The sequence below is a fragment of the Zootoca vivipara genome, chromosome 8, assembly GCF_965207765.1.
Source record: "Zootoca vivipara chromosome 8, rZooViv2.hap1.1, whole genome shotgun sequence".
NCBI lineage: Eukaryota > Metazoa > Chordata > Lepidosauria > Squamata > Lacertidae > Zootoca > Zootoca vivipara.
In genome coordinates, this window is record NC_142591.1 from 43,701,724 (window position 1) to 43,718,339 (window position 16,616).

The 16,616-nt window shown below is 41.5% G+C and overlaps 1 protein-coding gene across 2 annotated transcripts in view; it reads left to right on the forward strand.

Annotated features, from left to right (window-relative positions):
• Positions 1 to 16,616, forward strand: part of LAMA3 (laminin subunit alpha 3) — a 133,298-nt gene that overhangs the window by 35,115 nt on the left and 81,567 nt on the right. For both annotated transcript variants that reach the window (XM_035125886.3, XM_088676289.1), the window contains 8 exons: positions 3,224 to 3,358; positions 5,015 to 5,152; positions 6,807 to 6,853; positions 8,028 to 8,127; positions 9,963 to 10,015; positions 11,194 to 11,299; positions 12,358 to 12,457; positions 12,918 to 13,074. In XM_035125886.3, the coding sequence (XP_034981777.3) occupies positions 3,224 to 3,358; positions 5,015 to 5,152; positions 6,807 to 6,853; positions 8,028 to 8,127; positions 9,963 to 10,015; positions 11,194 to 11,299; positions 12,358 to 12,457; positions 12,918 to 13,074 (836 nt within the window). The remainder of the gene's footprint in view (positions 1 to 3,223; positions 3,359 to 5,014; positions 5,153 to 6,806; positions 6,854 to 8,027; positions 8,128 to 9,962; positions 10,016 to 11,193; positions 11,300 to 12,357; positions 12,458 to 12,917; positions 13,075 to 16,616) is intronic.

A 16,616-nucleotide genomic window follows, 5' to 3' on the forward strand; every position in this document is an offset into this window, starting at 1 on the left:
GTTTGTCCACAGACAGCTTTCCGGGTCATGTGGCCAGCATGGCTAAACCACTTCTGGCGCAATGGAACACCGTGATGGAAACCAGAGTGCATGGAAACGCCGTTTACCTTCCTGCCATAGCGGTACCTATTTATCTACTTGCACTGGCATGCTTTTGAACTGCTAGGTTGGCAGGAGCTGGGACAGAGCAACGGGAGCTCACCCCACGGCAGGGATTCCACAGCGCCACCCACATCCCGCTAAGCAATTACTGTACTGTAATTCCTTCCCATACAGTATGTTTTGCGGTGTCACAATAGAATGTGTCACATGACTGTGTGACAGTTTCTTCTTATCACATGACCCAGTAATTGGAAAGTGATGGGAAATGAAGGCAAAATAAAATAAAAACAGCACTATGTTCACAGGAGTGCAGAATGCTTGCCCCTTCCTGAATGTGACACTGGAAAATATTATGAACTTTGAAAAAGTTCTCCACTTATTGCAAAATGCTGTATTGAGATGACACAGCAAAAGAGTTTGAGTTGTGATATTGCTGGACCGGGAAGAAATACAAATGATTTAATGAAAACCATAACTTATATCCTTCAGTTGGCATGGACGAATGTTTCATTGGAAATGAGTCAGTTCATGGCTTTGTTAAGAAAATGTACCTCAAATTGGCTTGGTTGACATGTTGAGCTTTAAAAAGTTGACATGAGGCCCAGGTGAGAGGGGCTGTGGAAAAACAAAAGGCAGCCAAAGAAAGGAAAACATCTTATGAAAGCTAAATAGATTGGAAGGGAAATGTTAAAATCCCAAATATAAGAGTTGAGATTTATGTGGGAAACATTAAATCCATAGCCATTAAAATTGATGAAAGACTCCATTATATTGATCTAAGTGGAGCCATTTTTATTTCAAAATGCTCAGAAAACTGATTTGACAGTGCAAGAGCCCTTACTAAAGCACCTGAAGTACTGGGGAGTTGGAAAAAATGTTTTCTGTTACATGGAACTAATCAGTGATCCCATTTGCACATAATGTTAAGCAAATCTGCAATAAGAAGATTATGACCACTTCCTCTAATTTTGCTCCCGCACACATTGCTGTGTGCTAAACTATGGTTTGGTTTAGCACTTTGTCAAAACCCTGGCCCACGGTTTAGCTTATACCAGGCATCCCCAAACTGTGGCCCTCTAGATGTTTTGGCCTACAACTCCCATGATCCCTAGCTAACAGGACCAGTGGTCAGGCATGATGGGAATTATAGTCCAAAACATCTGGAGGGCCGAATTTTGGGGATGCTTGGCTTATACCATAAAAAACAAAAGTTTTGTTCTATGGTTTATTCGTGGGTTAGAAAACCACAAGGCCAGGTTTGGACAGCAGCACAACAGCAATTGGGACCAGAGGGCCCGTGATCACTGGGAGCTTTCATATCTACTTCTTTACGCCAACCCATGGCTGGGCTTAGCCTTATGCCTGAATTAGGCCAGTATGTGATTTTGAGGGTACCCTTTTTTGCAGCAAAAGCCTCCAGCTAAGTAATTATCCATGAGGACCTAATGAAGCTTAGAGCATCAGAATTCACCATACAGTCTAATAACGGCCCAGATAATTTGCCACAGTCATGTTCAAGATGGAGCTGAGAAATCTGAACTGCCGTATTTTTCAGTGTATAAGACGCCCCCATGTATAAGACACCCCCTATTTTGGGGGACTCCAAATTAAGAAAACACCCCTCAGCACTATCCATGTATAAGACGAGCCCCAATTTTAAACTAGTCTTAAAAAAAAACTAGTGTTATACACGGAAAAGTATGGTAAATTCCATATTGAAGCCAAATTCAGTAACGATTCTGATATATTTAAAAGGGCATTAGGTTACAATGTATCTGAAGAGAAATCTACTTTGCATTCCTGCCCTCCCTCTGGGCGTCTTCAGATAGTAGCTCACAGCTGGAGGTGCGTAAAGTCTCATAGGAAAAGAACTTTTTAAAAAGTGAAGTGAAGTAGCAACAGTAGTTCATTAAATCTCATATAATGTACCACAAGCCAATGCATATGCATAATAAATGCATTACTTTTGTCTCTAAGCAGCCATTAAGCTGTCAGTTTGCTTTTGCAGAGTTTAGACTGATCAGCATTTTCTAAATGTTCACACAACGTCAGATGGTTATGCTAACAGCTGACATTGCAAAAAGATAAGGCATATTTACTAATAGGCTGCTAGGCTCAGAGAATTAGTACTATAGGGTATCGTCTAGCAATACCACAAACACTTAACTAAGGATAGCTTCATTTCATCCTGCTTGGTCCTCAGACATGTCAGTTATAAAGTGGACCCCATACATTTTGCTGCCTAAGGGAGAGCAGCACATGTTGCCTTCTGTACCCAACTTCCCAAGTCAAGGTTCATAGTACCAAAGCCAGGTCAAGTCGTTTTCATGCCTGAGGCAGAATATCCCACAACCACCTCTTCCCCTCCCTGTCAGTGAAAATGTGACAACACTAAAATTAAATAGCCAATAATTTATTCCTCTTTCATCACATGCAAAATCCTCCTCCTGGGGTAGCCACCATATTCTGCCTAATGCTAGAGCCATCTCTCTAACTTTACAGACAAAAAGGCATAGCGATTATTATTTGGTTATGGTGCATTGCTGTTCACTGGAAAACTTCAGGATTTGCAGCTTGAAAATAGTTGAATAATAATAATAATAATAATAATTATTATTATTATAAATGTTGACACAATTTTAAATATTGACATGTCAAGAAGAACATCATTTTTTCCTTTCTCTGAAGGTGGTCCTTCCCTCCCTCCTCCTAAGAGAAGCATTAGGATTTTTACTGCATCTCTTGACATTTGCTTTGGGAGATAAAAATTATGATTAAAATCTGGGGTCCCCAGTGTAGCACCTGTGAGCACCACAGAACCCCAAAACATTCTTCTAGGTACCCTCCAAAACCACCTGTCCCTTTTTGTTTTGGAAGGGTTGCCAGCTTCTTAAAGGCAGGGAGGTTGCATGCTTTAGCAGGTATAAGTGGGGGTTTTTTGGGGGGGGGGTATTCTGAGCATCACCCGTTTTCCTTCTATGAAATCAGCATTCTGTGGTGCCCACAACAGTCTTTTAGATTTCCCAACATGCCCACAGGCCAAAAATGGTCAAGAACCTCAAACTTAAAGAGAACTAACAAACAACAATGTCATGGTTTCTTATTCTCTCCCCGCTTACAGAATGCAACTGTGATACACCTGGGTCTGTGAGCAACACGTGTGGCTCTTTGGGACACTGTCATTGCTATACAAACTATGCTGGGCCAAAATGCAGCCAGTGTGCTCCTGGCTACTATAGCTATCCCAGTTGTTTGGGTAAGTAACCAATCAAGTTTCTTTCTCAGATATGAACTTTGATTTAACAAGGTATTACTGTACGTGGAAGCAAAACTGTTTTAGTTTACTAGATGTATTTAAGAAAAACGATGTCAGGTGATTGACAGGTGGGTTGCCCTTCCCACCTGTCAAATTGAGCTTGTGATGCTACGTTCTGATAAGGGATTTGGCCCATGAAGCCAAAAATGCTTTCCTACCCCTGCTCTAGAGAGCAGCTGCCACTTGGGACTAAACTGTTTCTAACATACATGTGGGTGGGAGAAGCATTTTGACTGGAGGCAAAGGATTATTGCCCCTGTGCCATGATGCTGATCTTGCTGACCCTCCCACTGTTGCACCAGCTTTTTATTTGTTAAAACCAGCTGCCCAAGGGGAAGCTGTGACAAATTTCAAATGTAAATTGACCCTCAATTGCATAAAGACCAACAGCCTGGCTCAATATATTGCAAATGTTTTGTTTGTGTACCCAGCAACTTTAGCCTGGGTAGAATACACATTTTTGTGACTCTCTGAAGGTGATGCTTACTTGCCCTTCCCCAACCTGGTGCCCTCAAAAATGTCTTGAACTACTTTTGCCATTAGTCCCAGCCAGTATGCTTGGTTGGCCCTGACCCCTGCTTGGGCCTTCTCGTTGGCAGTTCCCTGGTTGTAAAGTACCCTCTTTGATGAGGTGTGTCTTCCTACCTCATTATCAGCATTTAGGAGGAATTTAAGAACATTCCTGTTTACCCAGGCATGTGATGACTGAGGATATGTGACTGTTTTAAAATGTTTTTAGATGTCCTTGATTTTTAAATTTATTTATTTTTATTGCACCATTTTGCTGCTTTGTTGTTGGCTGCCTGTGCTGTTTTGAGAGGAAGGGAAGGACAGAGATGTAGATAATAATATACTAAACACCCAGAGGGCATCAACTTGGCAAAGGCTGCATAACTAAGAACAGTATAGTGCAGCTGACAGAATTCCCCACAACCTACACAGTAAGCAGAGAACATGTTTTCCATGCTCTTTGCTTCAAACAACTCCTGTCCTCAGATTAACTGAAGGTGGGTAGGGTGGGGATAGAGAAACAGGCCTGTATTCAAAATTGCAAATGTCAGCACTGTATTGTTCAGTATAGAACTAGAGGATCTGCATCTTGACATTTGTTGTGAAAATTAACTTTTTGCAACAAAAATGTTGCAAGATTTGAAAGCATTTGAGTTAGGTGGACTTCAGAAGCTGATGATTTCAGTGTGTTATATTTGCAAAATCCCACCAACTTGCGATTGGTTCCCCCCCCCCCCTCAAGGCCCAACGTGCTTGAATGGAGGCATGAAGACTAGAGGAAAATATAGCTGTCCTTGTTCAGTTGAGGGAGCCTCTGCTCTCTGGCATGGTGTCCTCAGAGAGATTGCCTACATAGCTAGGGGCTACATGAGGAGAAGGAGGATGAATAAGACCTCTGACCTCAAGTTACATATCTCTCTCCAAAAGGAGAAACATGGAATGTATCAATCCACAAAGAAGCAGCTTCTTGCTGGAGCATGTCTCCAAACTTTTATCCGTGTGTGTGTGTGTGTGTGTGTGTGTGTGTGTGTGTGTATGTAGTAATATGAAACCTGGTGTCCTTATAAAATTAACGCCTTTTTTCAGCTTGTCAGTGCTCGACCCATGGCTCCTACCAGGGCGCATGTGATGCAGTCACAGGCCAGTGTGAGTGTCAACCAGGCTTTACAGGACAACAGTGCCAGAGATGTCTCTCAGCAGCCAACAGTTTTCCTCATTGCCGAGGTAATAATTACCAAGACACGTCTATTTATGGCGATATTGTAGAAGCAGAAAATTGTATGCGATCAAGGGAGTTGGACAAGTTTTGCCCTCATTGTGAGGCCAAATACTTGTTTAGGCTGCCATTGCTAAGTGTAAGATGCTTAGATCTTAGAGCTCAGGTGGTGGCAGGTGTCCTGACTCCTGAAGGATGTCATTTGGTGATTTAGAGGGACACTTTATTGAGGCAAGGAAGCCATACTACCTTATCTCAGACATTTGCAAACCATTTTTCAGCTGAAGAGTGGGATAAAAATGTTTTAAATAAATAAGTAAATAAAATTTATTTGAAAATCCCTTTTTGAAGCCATCCAAGTTTCTGCCTCTGATAGGAGCAAATTTCATTGTTTCGCTATGTGCTGTGTGAAGATTTACTTTATCTGTTCTGAATCAACATTCTTCTGCTTCATTGTATGTCCATGCATTCTAGTGTTAAGAGAGATGGAGAAAAACTATTCTTTGTCACTTTCTCTATGCCATGCATACCGGTAGCTACTTTTATACACTTCCTTTACATCCCCTTTTACTTGCCTTTTAAAATTAAGAAGTTTCAAATGCTATAATCTTGCTTCATCGGAGAAATTGGCATTCTGTTGTCCTGATGCCATAGGAAAGGAGTTAGTGGTTGTTTATAGCTAAATCCTCTATGAATGGGATGTGTCTGGATTTAAGTTTGAGAGATACAAGCACATACATCTCTGCTTTCCTGTGGTCATGAGGTTCCCTCAGTGGCCATGGCCAAGTGAGTCAAAACCAATGACTGGACAGTGTTATGTATAGAATTAATGGGAAATCTCACTCATGTTATTGGCCTCAGTTAATGTTTTCCATCTCTGTTTCCTACCTGTAAAATGGAAGCAACATTGACTACGGGGCCAATGTGAGGATAAAACACTATGCAGTATGTACATAAAAGGAGGTATTTAAGTATAAAAGCAATGACAAACCTAGACAGCATCTTAAAAAGCAGAGACATCACCTTGCCTACAAAGGTCCGTATAGTTAAAGCTATGGTTTTCCCAGTAGTGATGTATGGAAGTGAGAGCTGGACCATTAAGAAGGCTGATCGCCGAAGAATGGATGCTTTTGAATTATGGTGCTGGAGGAGACTCTTGAGAGTCCCATGGACTGCAAGAAGATCAAACCTATCCATTCTTAAGGAAATCAGCCCTGAGTGCTCACTGGAAGGACAGATCGTGAAGCTGAGGCTCCAATACTTTGGCCACCTCATGAGAAGAGAAGAATCCTTGGAAAAGACCTTGATGTTGGGAAAGATGGAGGGCACTAGGAGAAGGGGACGACAGAGGACAAGATGGTTGGACAGTGTTCTCGAAGCTACGAACATGAGTTTGACCAAACTGCGGGAGGCAGTGGAAGACAGGAGTGCCTGGCGTGCTATGGTCCATGGGGTCACGAAGAGTCGGACACGACTAAATGACTAAACAACAACAACAACAAAGAATATATCAGGGAGAAACTGTCAGTGTTTGTTGTGAGGTTCAGTGTATAGTGAACTAACCAGGGAATACTTTCTCCACTTAAAAAGTGCTATATGGATTGTTGAAAATAAATAGCTTTAAAATAACGGGTTTGTTGTTGTTTTTTAAATTGTAAACAGGAGACAGCAACAAATGTGACCCAGCAGGAACCATGGATTCTTATTCTGTAAGTATTACATTATAGAATTGTCATGCAAAGGCCATAATTCATTGAACATTCATTTTCCTAACAGTGGATTTATATGGAGAAAGAAACAAATAGCTGGCAACACATTTGCACCTGTCCTGTTAAATAACCTGACTGTGGCATCTACAGTTATAACACAAGGCCACATTGCTAGGGCTTGAATGGCTGGTTCTCCACCTTTTTCCGTTGCTAGTAAATGGGCATGGGGCAAGTTGTCCTCACAGGCATGGTAGCTCTAGGGAGGAGACTTCTCCAGTAGGTAACTTTTAGATAAGGAACTGTAGTGAGTGGGATGGTAAGCCCTCTTTAGTTCATAAGCGTAGAAATGGAATGTTTGTCATACCTCCTAATATCAAATGTGTGAATATTACTACTTGTGAAATTTGATGACAATATACATACATAATAGGGGCATGTTCTGTAGTGAATTTGCCTCTGTTCTGCTCAAATCTCATTAGTTCCATTGAGCAAAGAGGTGTAAGACTGTTCCCCCATTTGGTAATCTTTTATTTGTGTGTTTTATTTATCCATAACTTAATGTAAGTTGTCCAGTGGACTTTATTGATGGGCAGTATAAAAATATTAATTTAAAAAGCATGAAAAAAAATCAGCACATTTTCTAAGGGCACACCTGCAAGTTGGAGGGATGCAGCTGTGAGTTGGCGGGGTGGGGGGACTTTCTCAGAGTTTGGATAGGTTCCTTCAGCTCCTCCAGTCACATGTTGAGCCACACAAGGATTCAAACTAGTATAGTCTAGCAGCTACAGACCATTGTATTGGGTGGAACGTCCCATCAGTGCAAGCGTTGCAGCTTGCCAGATGGAACAACCTACCCTCCACTCTCCCTGTAGGCTGTCTCTGAGGGTTCTCCAAGCCAATTTCAGGGGCTGCAGGGAAAGGAGAGGGGGAAAGTCCTGTTGTATGAGCAGAAGCGCTTGTGCAGACTTCTGCTGATGGAACTCGTTAGGTGAATTCTGCTCATTGTGTATCTTCAGACAACTTACTAATTCTAAGTCTGGATTCTCCATTTGTAAAACTGTTCTCCATCTCCCATTTCCTACAGTACAGTATGTGTATTTCAAAGCTGTATACTAGTTTGTCAAGAACCTTAGCTCCCTGTCATGACATATGCATTATTCCCTTTGTCCATTAGGACGATTGCCGGTGTCTGCAAAATGTAGAAGGTCCAACCTGTAGCATTTGCAAACCACTTTACTGGCATCTGGCCAGAGAAAACCCATATGGATGCATAGGTAAGGCTGTGTTGATACACACCCAGTGCTTTTTCCTGGGGTATGCAGGGGTACACATAGGCTACCCCTAAACATTTTGTGAATCTAAGTTTGGCCTCATTGAGGGGCAGTATTTCAATATGAGTAGGAAAATGAGAGTACCTCTAAACATTTTTAAAAGCACTGTACACACCTTCATGTTATATTATAAAAATAAAGCATGTGGTTTTTTCCTGTTCTCAGCCCAGTCCAGGTCCTCCAGACCTGCCACTATTATCTTTTATTCAGCAACCCTAAGAAAATGATTGTACCTGTACACATTTGAGGTTCCAAGGGGGCTTCACTGACTGACACAGATGTGAACATGGTTGTGAAGGCCTTCACTGTGCAGTCTTAAACCACTGACTTTGGATTCAGCTGCCTTGTATATTGGAGAAGGTTTTGAGCGCTCTTTTAGTGAAAGCACAGTTCTCACATGCTGAGAGTATCAAACAATCCAGTATTCTTGCAGTTACAAAAAAAGCACCACTCTGTTTTCCATTAGTAATACAGATGCCTAATGATGCATAGCCAAATTCTGTTCTGCATAATCACTTGATGTAAATTTAGCAGAGTTAGGCAACACACACTTGCAAAACTCATATAGCAGCTTATATCCACAGGACATTTATCATGAAAATGACACATAATAAAGGGCTTAAGCCTCTCCCATACACCACAGTCTTGATCTGGAACAGGGTCATCTACAGCTGCTATTTAAAAATAAAATTAGAAATACACAAATGCAAGCATGCTTTTGCAGGACATTCCTGTAAATGTTTACACAGAAGTAAGTCCTCTTAAGTTCAATTAAACTTAACTCCCAGGTTCAAGGGCTATAGAATTGCACCCTCAATCTAGTGTTTGATTTGGCACAAAGTGAGGCCTTTTTGCTTGGAGAAAATTGTTTATTTACTTGTCCAAGAAGCCTCCTGTTGGTAGTTTTCTGAAACACACTTGCCTTTTTCATGGACTGCCCAGAGTTATGTTGAGGTGCAGAACATGGAAAATAAGTACAACAATAATTGGAAGCATTTTCAAAATGTTCAGCAATGCTCAAAGTGTTTCTGATAGGTCTAGACTTTAGACAGCTTGCTGTGTGGAAAGGAGTCTTAAAATAGCTTCCCCCCACCCAAAGAACATTCATGTCACTTTTATGGTAACATGCATCCACCAATCTTGCAAAAGATATAGGAATTATTAGTACTGAATTTCACTTACATGGTATCAGAATGTGGCAAGGCCAACAAAGATTCCCCGGAGAGTGGTTGCGATGGTAATGTTTTCATAGCCCCAGGAGAATTACTGAGGAAGATAACAGATACTCAAGCTAGCAGAAACACATGCAAGATACTTACCCCTCAGAATTTCTATGCTTGGTGAAAATCAGGAGCACATCTCTGTCTCATGTGTACCTCCTCCATAATGAACTTACTACCTGAAATGGAACAGCCCACATTTATTTTAAAGTGGAATCTCCCTGTCTGTGTAATCCTGGCCTTGTTTTCATTAAGGGTGTGGATTGTGAAATCAGAGGGAGCTTCCACTCAAACAGATGCTATCTCCTAGTTCAGGAGTTTTGTTCTGAGATGGGGCTGGAGAAGATGGAGGGGGCAGGCAGGCTCATCTCACCACAGGTAGACATTCCAAGTTAGAGTATTATATGAACCCTAAGTCTTTCTGGATTTTGGTCTTATAATTTAAAGGGCAGAGAGTTCCTTTAGGCATGCCTGTTGTCTAGCCCTCATCCAGCAGATGTCACTCATATAAAGGGTTCTAAGAAAATGGGTCTCAGGTGGATATGTTTGCCTTTACAGAGTGCCAGTGTGAGGCATCAGGAACACTGAGTGGAGTCAGAGAGTGTCGGCAGGTAAAAATATTCAGTTTTCACTTACGTGTTAGTCAACTTTTTTGGCTGAACAAATCCATATCAAGCACCAGCTCTCACACTGGTCTACAGGCCCAAATGTGTGGGTGGGGAGGACCTTGGCATCCCAATATTCTTTGTTGCTTGGGTGCAAGTCTTGCTTTTTAGGCCCAATTTAAAACTTTGCTTTTCATCTTTCTGAATGTCCCCTCCAGGTGAGGTACTACAAATGCATGAATGTCCCCTCCAGGTGAGGTACTACAAATGACAATGAGTGAAAAAGCCTTCTCAGTAGTGACTCCCTAGTTTGTGGAATGCCTTCCCCAGAGAGACCCACCTAGCACCTACCCTAATGTCTTTTCATTGCCAGGCAAACAGGATGATAACCTATTTTTAACTCGGTGAATTTTATTTCTCCGCTCCCTCTTTTAAAACTGGTTTAATTCTGTGCATTTTTATCCCTCTCTCTGTTTCCCTTTCTCTACATTTTGATCTGCTGTGTTTTATTTGTTGGCTTATATTGTAATCTCTTTATTTTTATATTTTTGGTCTACATTGTAAGCCTCCTACAGAAGCTTTGTTATTAGGCCATTGAAAAAATATCCCACCTAAATAAATAAATACAATACAATACAATACTGAGTTAAATAGGAACTACTCCCATGTAATTGTTCATATCTGTATCCCAAGTAGCTTGCTTAGCAAGTTGGTGTCAGGTTTAGCTAATTTTTATAAAAGAGCTCCCTGACCCTGCCAAAGTTACCCATGACTGACTGACTGACTCCAAATCTGGCAAATCACAGGAAGAACTTCCCACTCTAGCCCACTGTTAGAATAGGGCCCCACAGATATTATTGGGCTTGATCCCTATCCGTGGCAATGCTGGCTGGGAATGCTGGGAATTGGAGTCCGACAGTGGCTCAAAGACTCCAGGTTCCCCATATCTAGACTAGAACCTGAGAGATAATCCCACACAAGGCTATCCTGCAGAAGTGGTGCATTTGGCCTCTTTCCTTTTCTACATAGTGATCTCTGTGTTTGCAAACCAGCTCCCAGCTAATGCCACAATCATCCATTCATGCCTATTTTAAAATAATTTAGGTCATTACTAAAGACCCTTTTGAAATAAGAAATGTATCAAAGGAAAACTTGAAAGCTTCTCCACTCCCTTCCCCTTATAGGTGGATGGTGAATGTTACTGCAAGCCTAACGTTTGTGGAGATTCGTGTGATACTTGTGAAGATGGTTATTATGGCCTAGAAGACAAAAATTATTTTGGATGTCAAGGTACAGTGTGGTTTAGTTACTACAGGGCATGTTTCTAAAAAATATAGTCTTCAAATCACTCCTATATAATATATTTGCATATGAACATTTATTATTGTTTCTTACCAATGTGAGCCTTCTGTTTAAATTTGGTAAGTGACAGTGGGCAAGTTTTCAGTATTCAATATCTGCTTTCTTCAACACAGATTGCTCTTTAAACTGATGGCCTTAAGCTGTGTTCACACTCCTGATCACAGCACATTTACTGTGTTGCCAGTGCTGAGTTTTTGAGAGTCAGTGTGGTGTAGTGGTTAGCAACCCAGACTTGGGAGACCAAAGTTCTAGCCCCCCCCCTCAATCTTGAAGCTCATTTCATGACCTCAAGCCAGGCATAGTCTCTCAGTCTAACCCAGGCATCCCCAAACTGCGGCCCTCCAGATGTTTTGGCCTACAACTCCCATGATCCCTAGCTAACAGGACCAGTGGTCAGGGATGATGGGAATTGTAGTCCAAAACATCTGGAGGGCCGAAGTTTGGGGATGCCTGGTCTAACCTGCTTCACAGGGTTGTTGTGAGAATAAAATGCAGGTTGGAGAACTATGTCAGCCACCTTGAGCTCCTTGGAGGAAAGGTGGGATATAAATAGAAAACAGACTACTGTTTTAATGAGTCCCTGCTTATCTCATTCTGTTTATGCTACTCTTTCCCTTCAGAAACAGGAACTCATTCCAACAGTGACCTGCAGTAAAACAGCCATAGCAATTTGGGCAATGTCAGTTCTTCCTAGCTCTTGATTGTGTGAGAGAGATGGAGAGGTGACTTTGGATCTATACAGGTACTTTGTTGTGCATCTGCTGTGATGACTCTGGGGCTGTGCCAGCCCACTGCAGAAAGTCATACATATACATTTTTGAGAATTGATCTTGAGCATAAATAATGCTGCACCGAAGTCATTTACGGAAAGGTGGAGAGTGTTCTTCCCATCTCTTTGTCCCAGAAAACCTACAAATCTTTCTTCTGGTATCACATATATTTTGTATCCTCTGCTTAAAAAGTTTGGTTCTTTCCTTTACTCGCAGGGTGCAAATGTGACGTGGGAGGGGCCATAAGCCGTGTGTGTGATGATCTGTCGGGTGATTGTCAGTGCAGAAGGCACATGGTTGGGAAATCCTGCAGTGAGTAAGTAAGATGGAAAAGTGAAGCTTAGGCACCAGTAAATCCAATAATAATAATAATAATAATAATAATAATAAATTTATTGATTGATTGATACCCTGCCCATCTGGCTGGGTTTCCCCAGCCACTCTGGACAGCTTCCAACCAAATAATAAAAACACAATACAGCATCAAAACTTCCTTAAGATTTTGTGCTGATTCATCAACACTTGATTGGTAATCTGGCATTAACCAGCTACACTCAATAGTGGGTGCCAAGTTCTGAGAGGGCGCTCTTAGTGACTTTACCTTGATAGTAGTATGGAGAGGATTCGTTTAGCCATCTCCCTCCTTAACTTCTGCCATATGGTCTAATCCAGCAGGCCAATTCTTAAATGTTTCGTCTCTTTTTCATATGTAGCAAATGAAACCTTTTTAGAAAACAAAAGCATTGCCTGCCATTTCATTTTTGTATTTATGAAAGGCCTGAAAAGGACTACTACTTACCTGATTTACATCACATGAAGTTTGAAGTTGAAGATGGTACATCTCCTAATGGAAGAGGAATCCGGTTTGGTTATGATCTTCGAGAATTTCCTGGCTTTAGCTGGCGAGGTTATGCACAGATGTCCTCAGTACAAGTATGTATTTAACTGATCAGATGTTACTTTGTGAAATAACCTCAGGAAGAAGATGTGAGTTCATTTCCTTGGTCCTGCTAGGTTATAGAAGAGGCCCGAAGAAGTTAATCCCACATAAACTTCTTTTCATTTTTAAAAGTTTATAGTGGGTGTGAAGGAAACATTCTTCAGCAAAGCCTTCCTCTGTGGGGAGATCTTTTAAGTGGTGACTCCCCATGCCCTCTTGCATTGTCTGCAGCAGCTTATTATTTTTATTTATTTGTTGCATTTATATCCTAACTTTTTCTCCATGTAGCTCCATGTGGCTTACATAGTTCACCCACTCATTTAATCCTCACAACAGCCCTGTAAAGTAGGTTAGGCTGAGGGGTTGTGACTGGCCACCAAGGTCACCAAGCTTCATGGCCAAGTAGAGAATCGAACCCTGGTCTCCCAGGTCCTAGTCCAACACTCTAACCACTACACCACCACTGGCTCCAGTCTGCCATGTGATTCCTTTCAGTCACTTGGAGATATATCCACATCAGGAAATCCACTGTGGTTGTAGAAACTCCCCATGTGATTGAGATGACGCATATAGCAAGTTTTCCTAGATGTAATAGCTGGAGTTGTGAGGCAGAAGTGAATCTTTTTAGACTTGCCCTAAGCTTGTTACAATTGAGTAGGAACATAGGAAGCTGCCTTATACTGTCAGGCTGAATGAGGTAACTGTTAGGTGGATTTGTAGCTCGTTGACTGACCGAACCCAAAGAGTGCTCACTCATGTTCCTTATTATCATGGGAAAAAGTAACAAGTTGGGTGCCACAGGGTTCTCTCCTGGACCCATTATTGTTCAATTATAAACGACTTAGATGAAGGAATTCAAGGGATGATACTAAACTGGGAGGGGTAGCTAATGCTGCAGAAGACAGACTCAAGATTCCAGATGACATTAAAAGATTGGAGAACTGGGCCCAAACTAACAAAATGAATTTCAATAGGGACAAATGTCAGATTCGATACTTAGGCAGGAAGAACCACCTGCACAAATATAAGATGGGGGACCCCCAGCTTGCCGGTGATACACGTGAAAAGGATCTAGGGGTCTTAGTGGACCACATGATGTTTCCCTGATGTTGGGAAAGATGGAGGGCACAAGGAGAAGGGGACGACAGAGGACGAGATGGCTGGACAGTGTTCTTGAAGCTACGAACATGAGTTTGACCAAACTGCGGGAGGCAGTGGAAGACAGGAGTGCCTGGTGTGCTCTGGTCCATGGGGTCACGAAGAGTCGGACACGACTAAACGACTAAACAACAACAACAACAAGTGGACCACAAGCTTAACATCAGTCAAAAGTGTGATGTAGCAGCAGCAGGAAAAAAGCTAATGCTATTCTAGGCTGCATCAACAGAAGTATAGTGTTCCAATCAAGGGAAGTCATAGTACCACTCTTATTCTGCTTTGGTCAGACCATACCAGGAGTGCTGTGTCCAATTCTGCACACCACAACTTAAGGATATTGACAAGCTGCAACGTTTAGAGGAGAGTAACCAAGATGATTAAGGGTCTAGAAACCAAGCCTTATGAGGAACAGTTGAGGGAGTTGGGCATGTTTAGCCTGGAGAAGAGGAGGCTGAGAGGAAATATGACAATCATCTTCAAATATCTAAAGGGTTGTGACATGGAAGATGGAGCAAGCTTGGTTTCTCCTGCTCTGGAAGGTAGGACCTGAATCAATAGTTTCAAGTTACAAGAAAGAAGATTCTGACTAAACATCAGGAATAACTTTCTGGCAGTAAAAGCTGTTCAACAGTGAACCAGACTTGCTTGGAAGGTGTTGGACTTTCCTTCCTTGAAAGTTTTTAAGCTGAAGTTGAATGGCCATCTGTCATGGATGCTTTAGCTGAGATTCCTACATTGCAGGGGGTTGTAGTAGATGACCCTCAAGGTCCCTTCCAACTCTATAATTTTATGATTCTGTGATTCTCAATTTGTGAGCATTACAGAAAAAAATGGAGGAATGTATTCAGGAAGTGCTGTCTTGGCATCTTTTTGGAGAACATGTTTTATTTCATAAAGTGATGTTTGTTCATCCTTGGGGACGTGTCCAGAGAGATTGTTGGAGTAGCATGATATATAATAGATTCCTTCTGGTTAATCTTCATTCATTTGTATGCCTTACTCCTCTTAATCTTGGGCTTTCCCTTAGGGTTATTCTTTTAAATTTTGTTAACTGTGTCAGAATTTTGCAAGGGTAAAATATAAATTTATGAACTACAACTTCTCCATTGCCATTACCCCCTCTGCTTTTCCTAGCCTTCAAAAACAGAGCATGCTCTTAAGAAACCTGGATCAGCCCCCAGAATATGCCTTGTTAAGATGATCCAAAGAAGAACATTTTTGGCTGTTTTATACTAATTTTAGCTAGTAGAGCAGCTCAGCGTTTCCTGTTTTGTTCCCATTAAGTTAACTTCATTTTTGAAGCTTTTGTTAGAGGAGGAAGGGAAACAATGCTGGCATCCCCACCCCAAACCTCTCTCCTCCTTCTGCAGTGATTCTGTAGTTGGTGGTCACCAATGAAAAACTAATGGGAGATGCATAGAAAAAGGGTGAGGAAGAATAATCGAACCAAATAAGTTAAATAATGCATGGAACTCTAGGCATATGCCAAATGAACTTCAGTCATTTGGTTTCAAACCTTTCCATTGCATCGTTGACATCCAGTTGGATTCTCTAGGTAGTAGTTACTTAGTTAATACATGGAAAACCTTCATCTCAAATGCCAAGTTAAAATAGATTGGAGAAGTGCAAAGTACACCATCCATGATTTAACATTAGCACACATCTTTTAACACAGTTCTTATCCTTAAGCCATGCCACATGGACACCACAGTACTATGCTAACTTAGCAGAGCAATGATATACATGTCTTCTCAGAAACCCAGGAGCAGACTATGCAGGTAAGTGTGTATAAGAGTGCAGCTGTAAAAATGTGAACCATAGTACAGCCAAAACTTGTTACCCTTCCAGATTCATCAGGACATCATTCACAGTCAGGATCAGTAAGAAGAGAACTGCTTTAGACCTGTGTTTCACCCAAACCCACCATAACTTTTTTGATTACCGTGTTTACATTTGCTAAATGTTTCTAGACATTTTCTGCCTTTTGGGTGGTAGTATTAAAATAATATGCTTTCCTGTCCTCTTCTTTGCTTCTTTTTTTCCCCAGCCAGAGGTGGTAGTACCTGTCACTGTGGCTTCTCCTAAGCTCTTCCACCTAGCACTGCACTATGTCACCTTGGTTTCAAAAAGCTGTAGAGGGAGGATCTCAATTGCTGAGGGGAAACATTTTGACCCTAATAACACTTGTAAGTGAATTACGTTTCTTGCTAGGTTTGCCTGTCTTTCTCTTCCTTACGCCAGAAAATGCTTTTCCTTCCGCATAAATGTCTCTGTCTATATGCGTGGTGCTTGTTATTCTTTTTTTTTTTCCCCTGTAGGAATTGAGTATTTTGCTTGCACAGCTTCCGAAGATTTATCCTTTTGGTACTTTATGGCT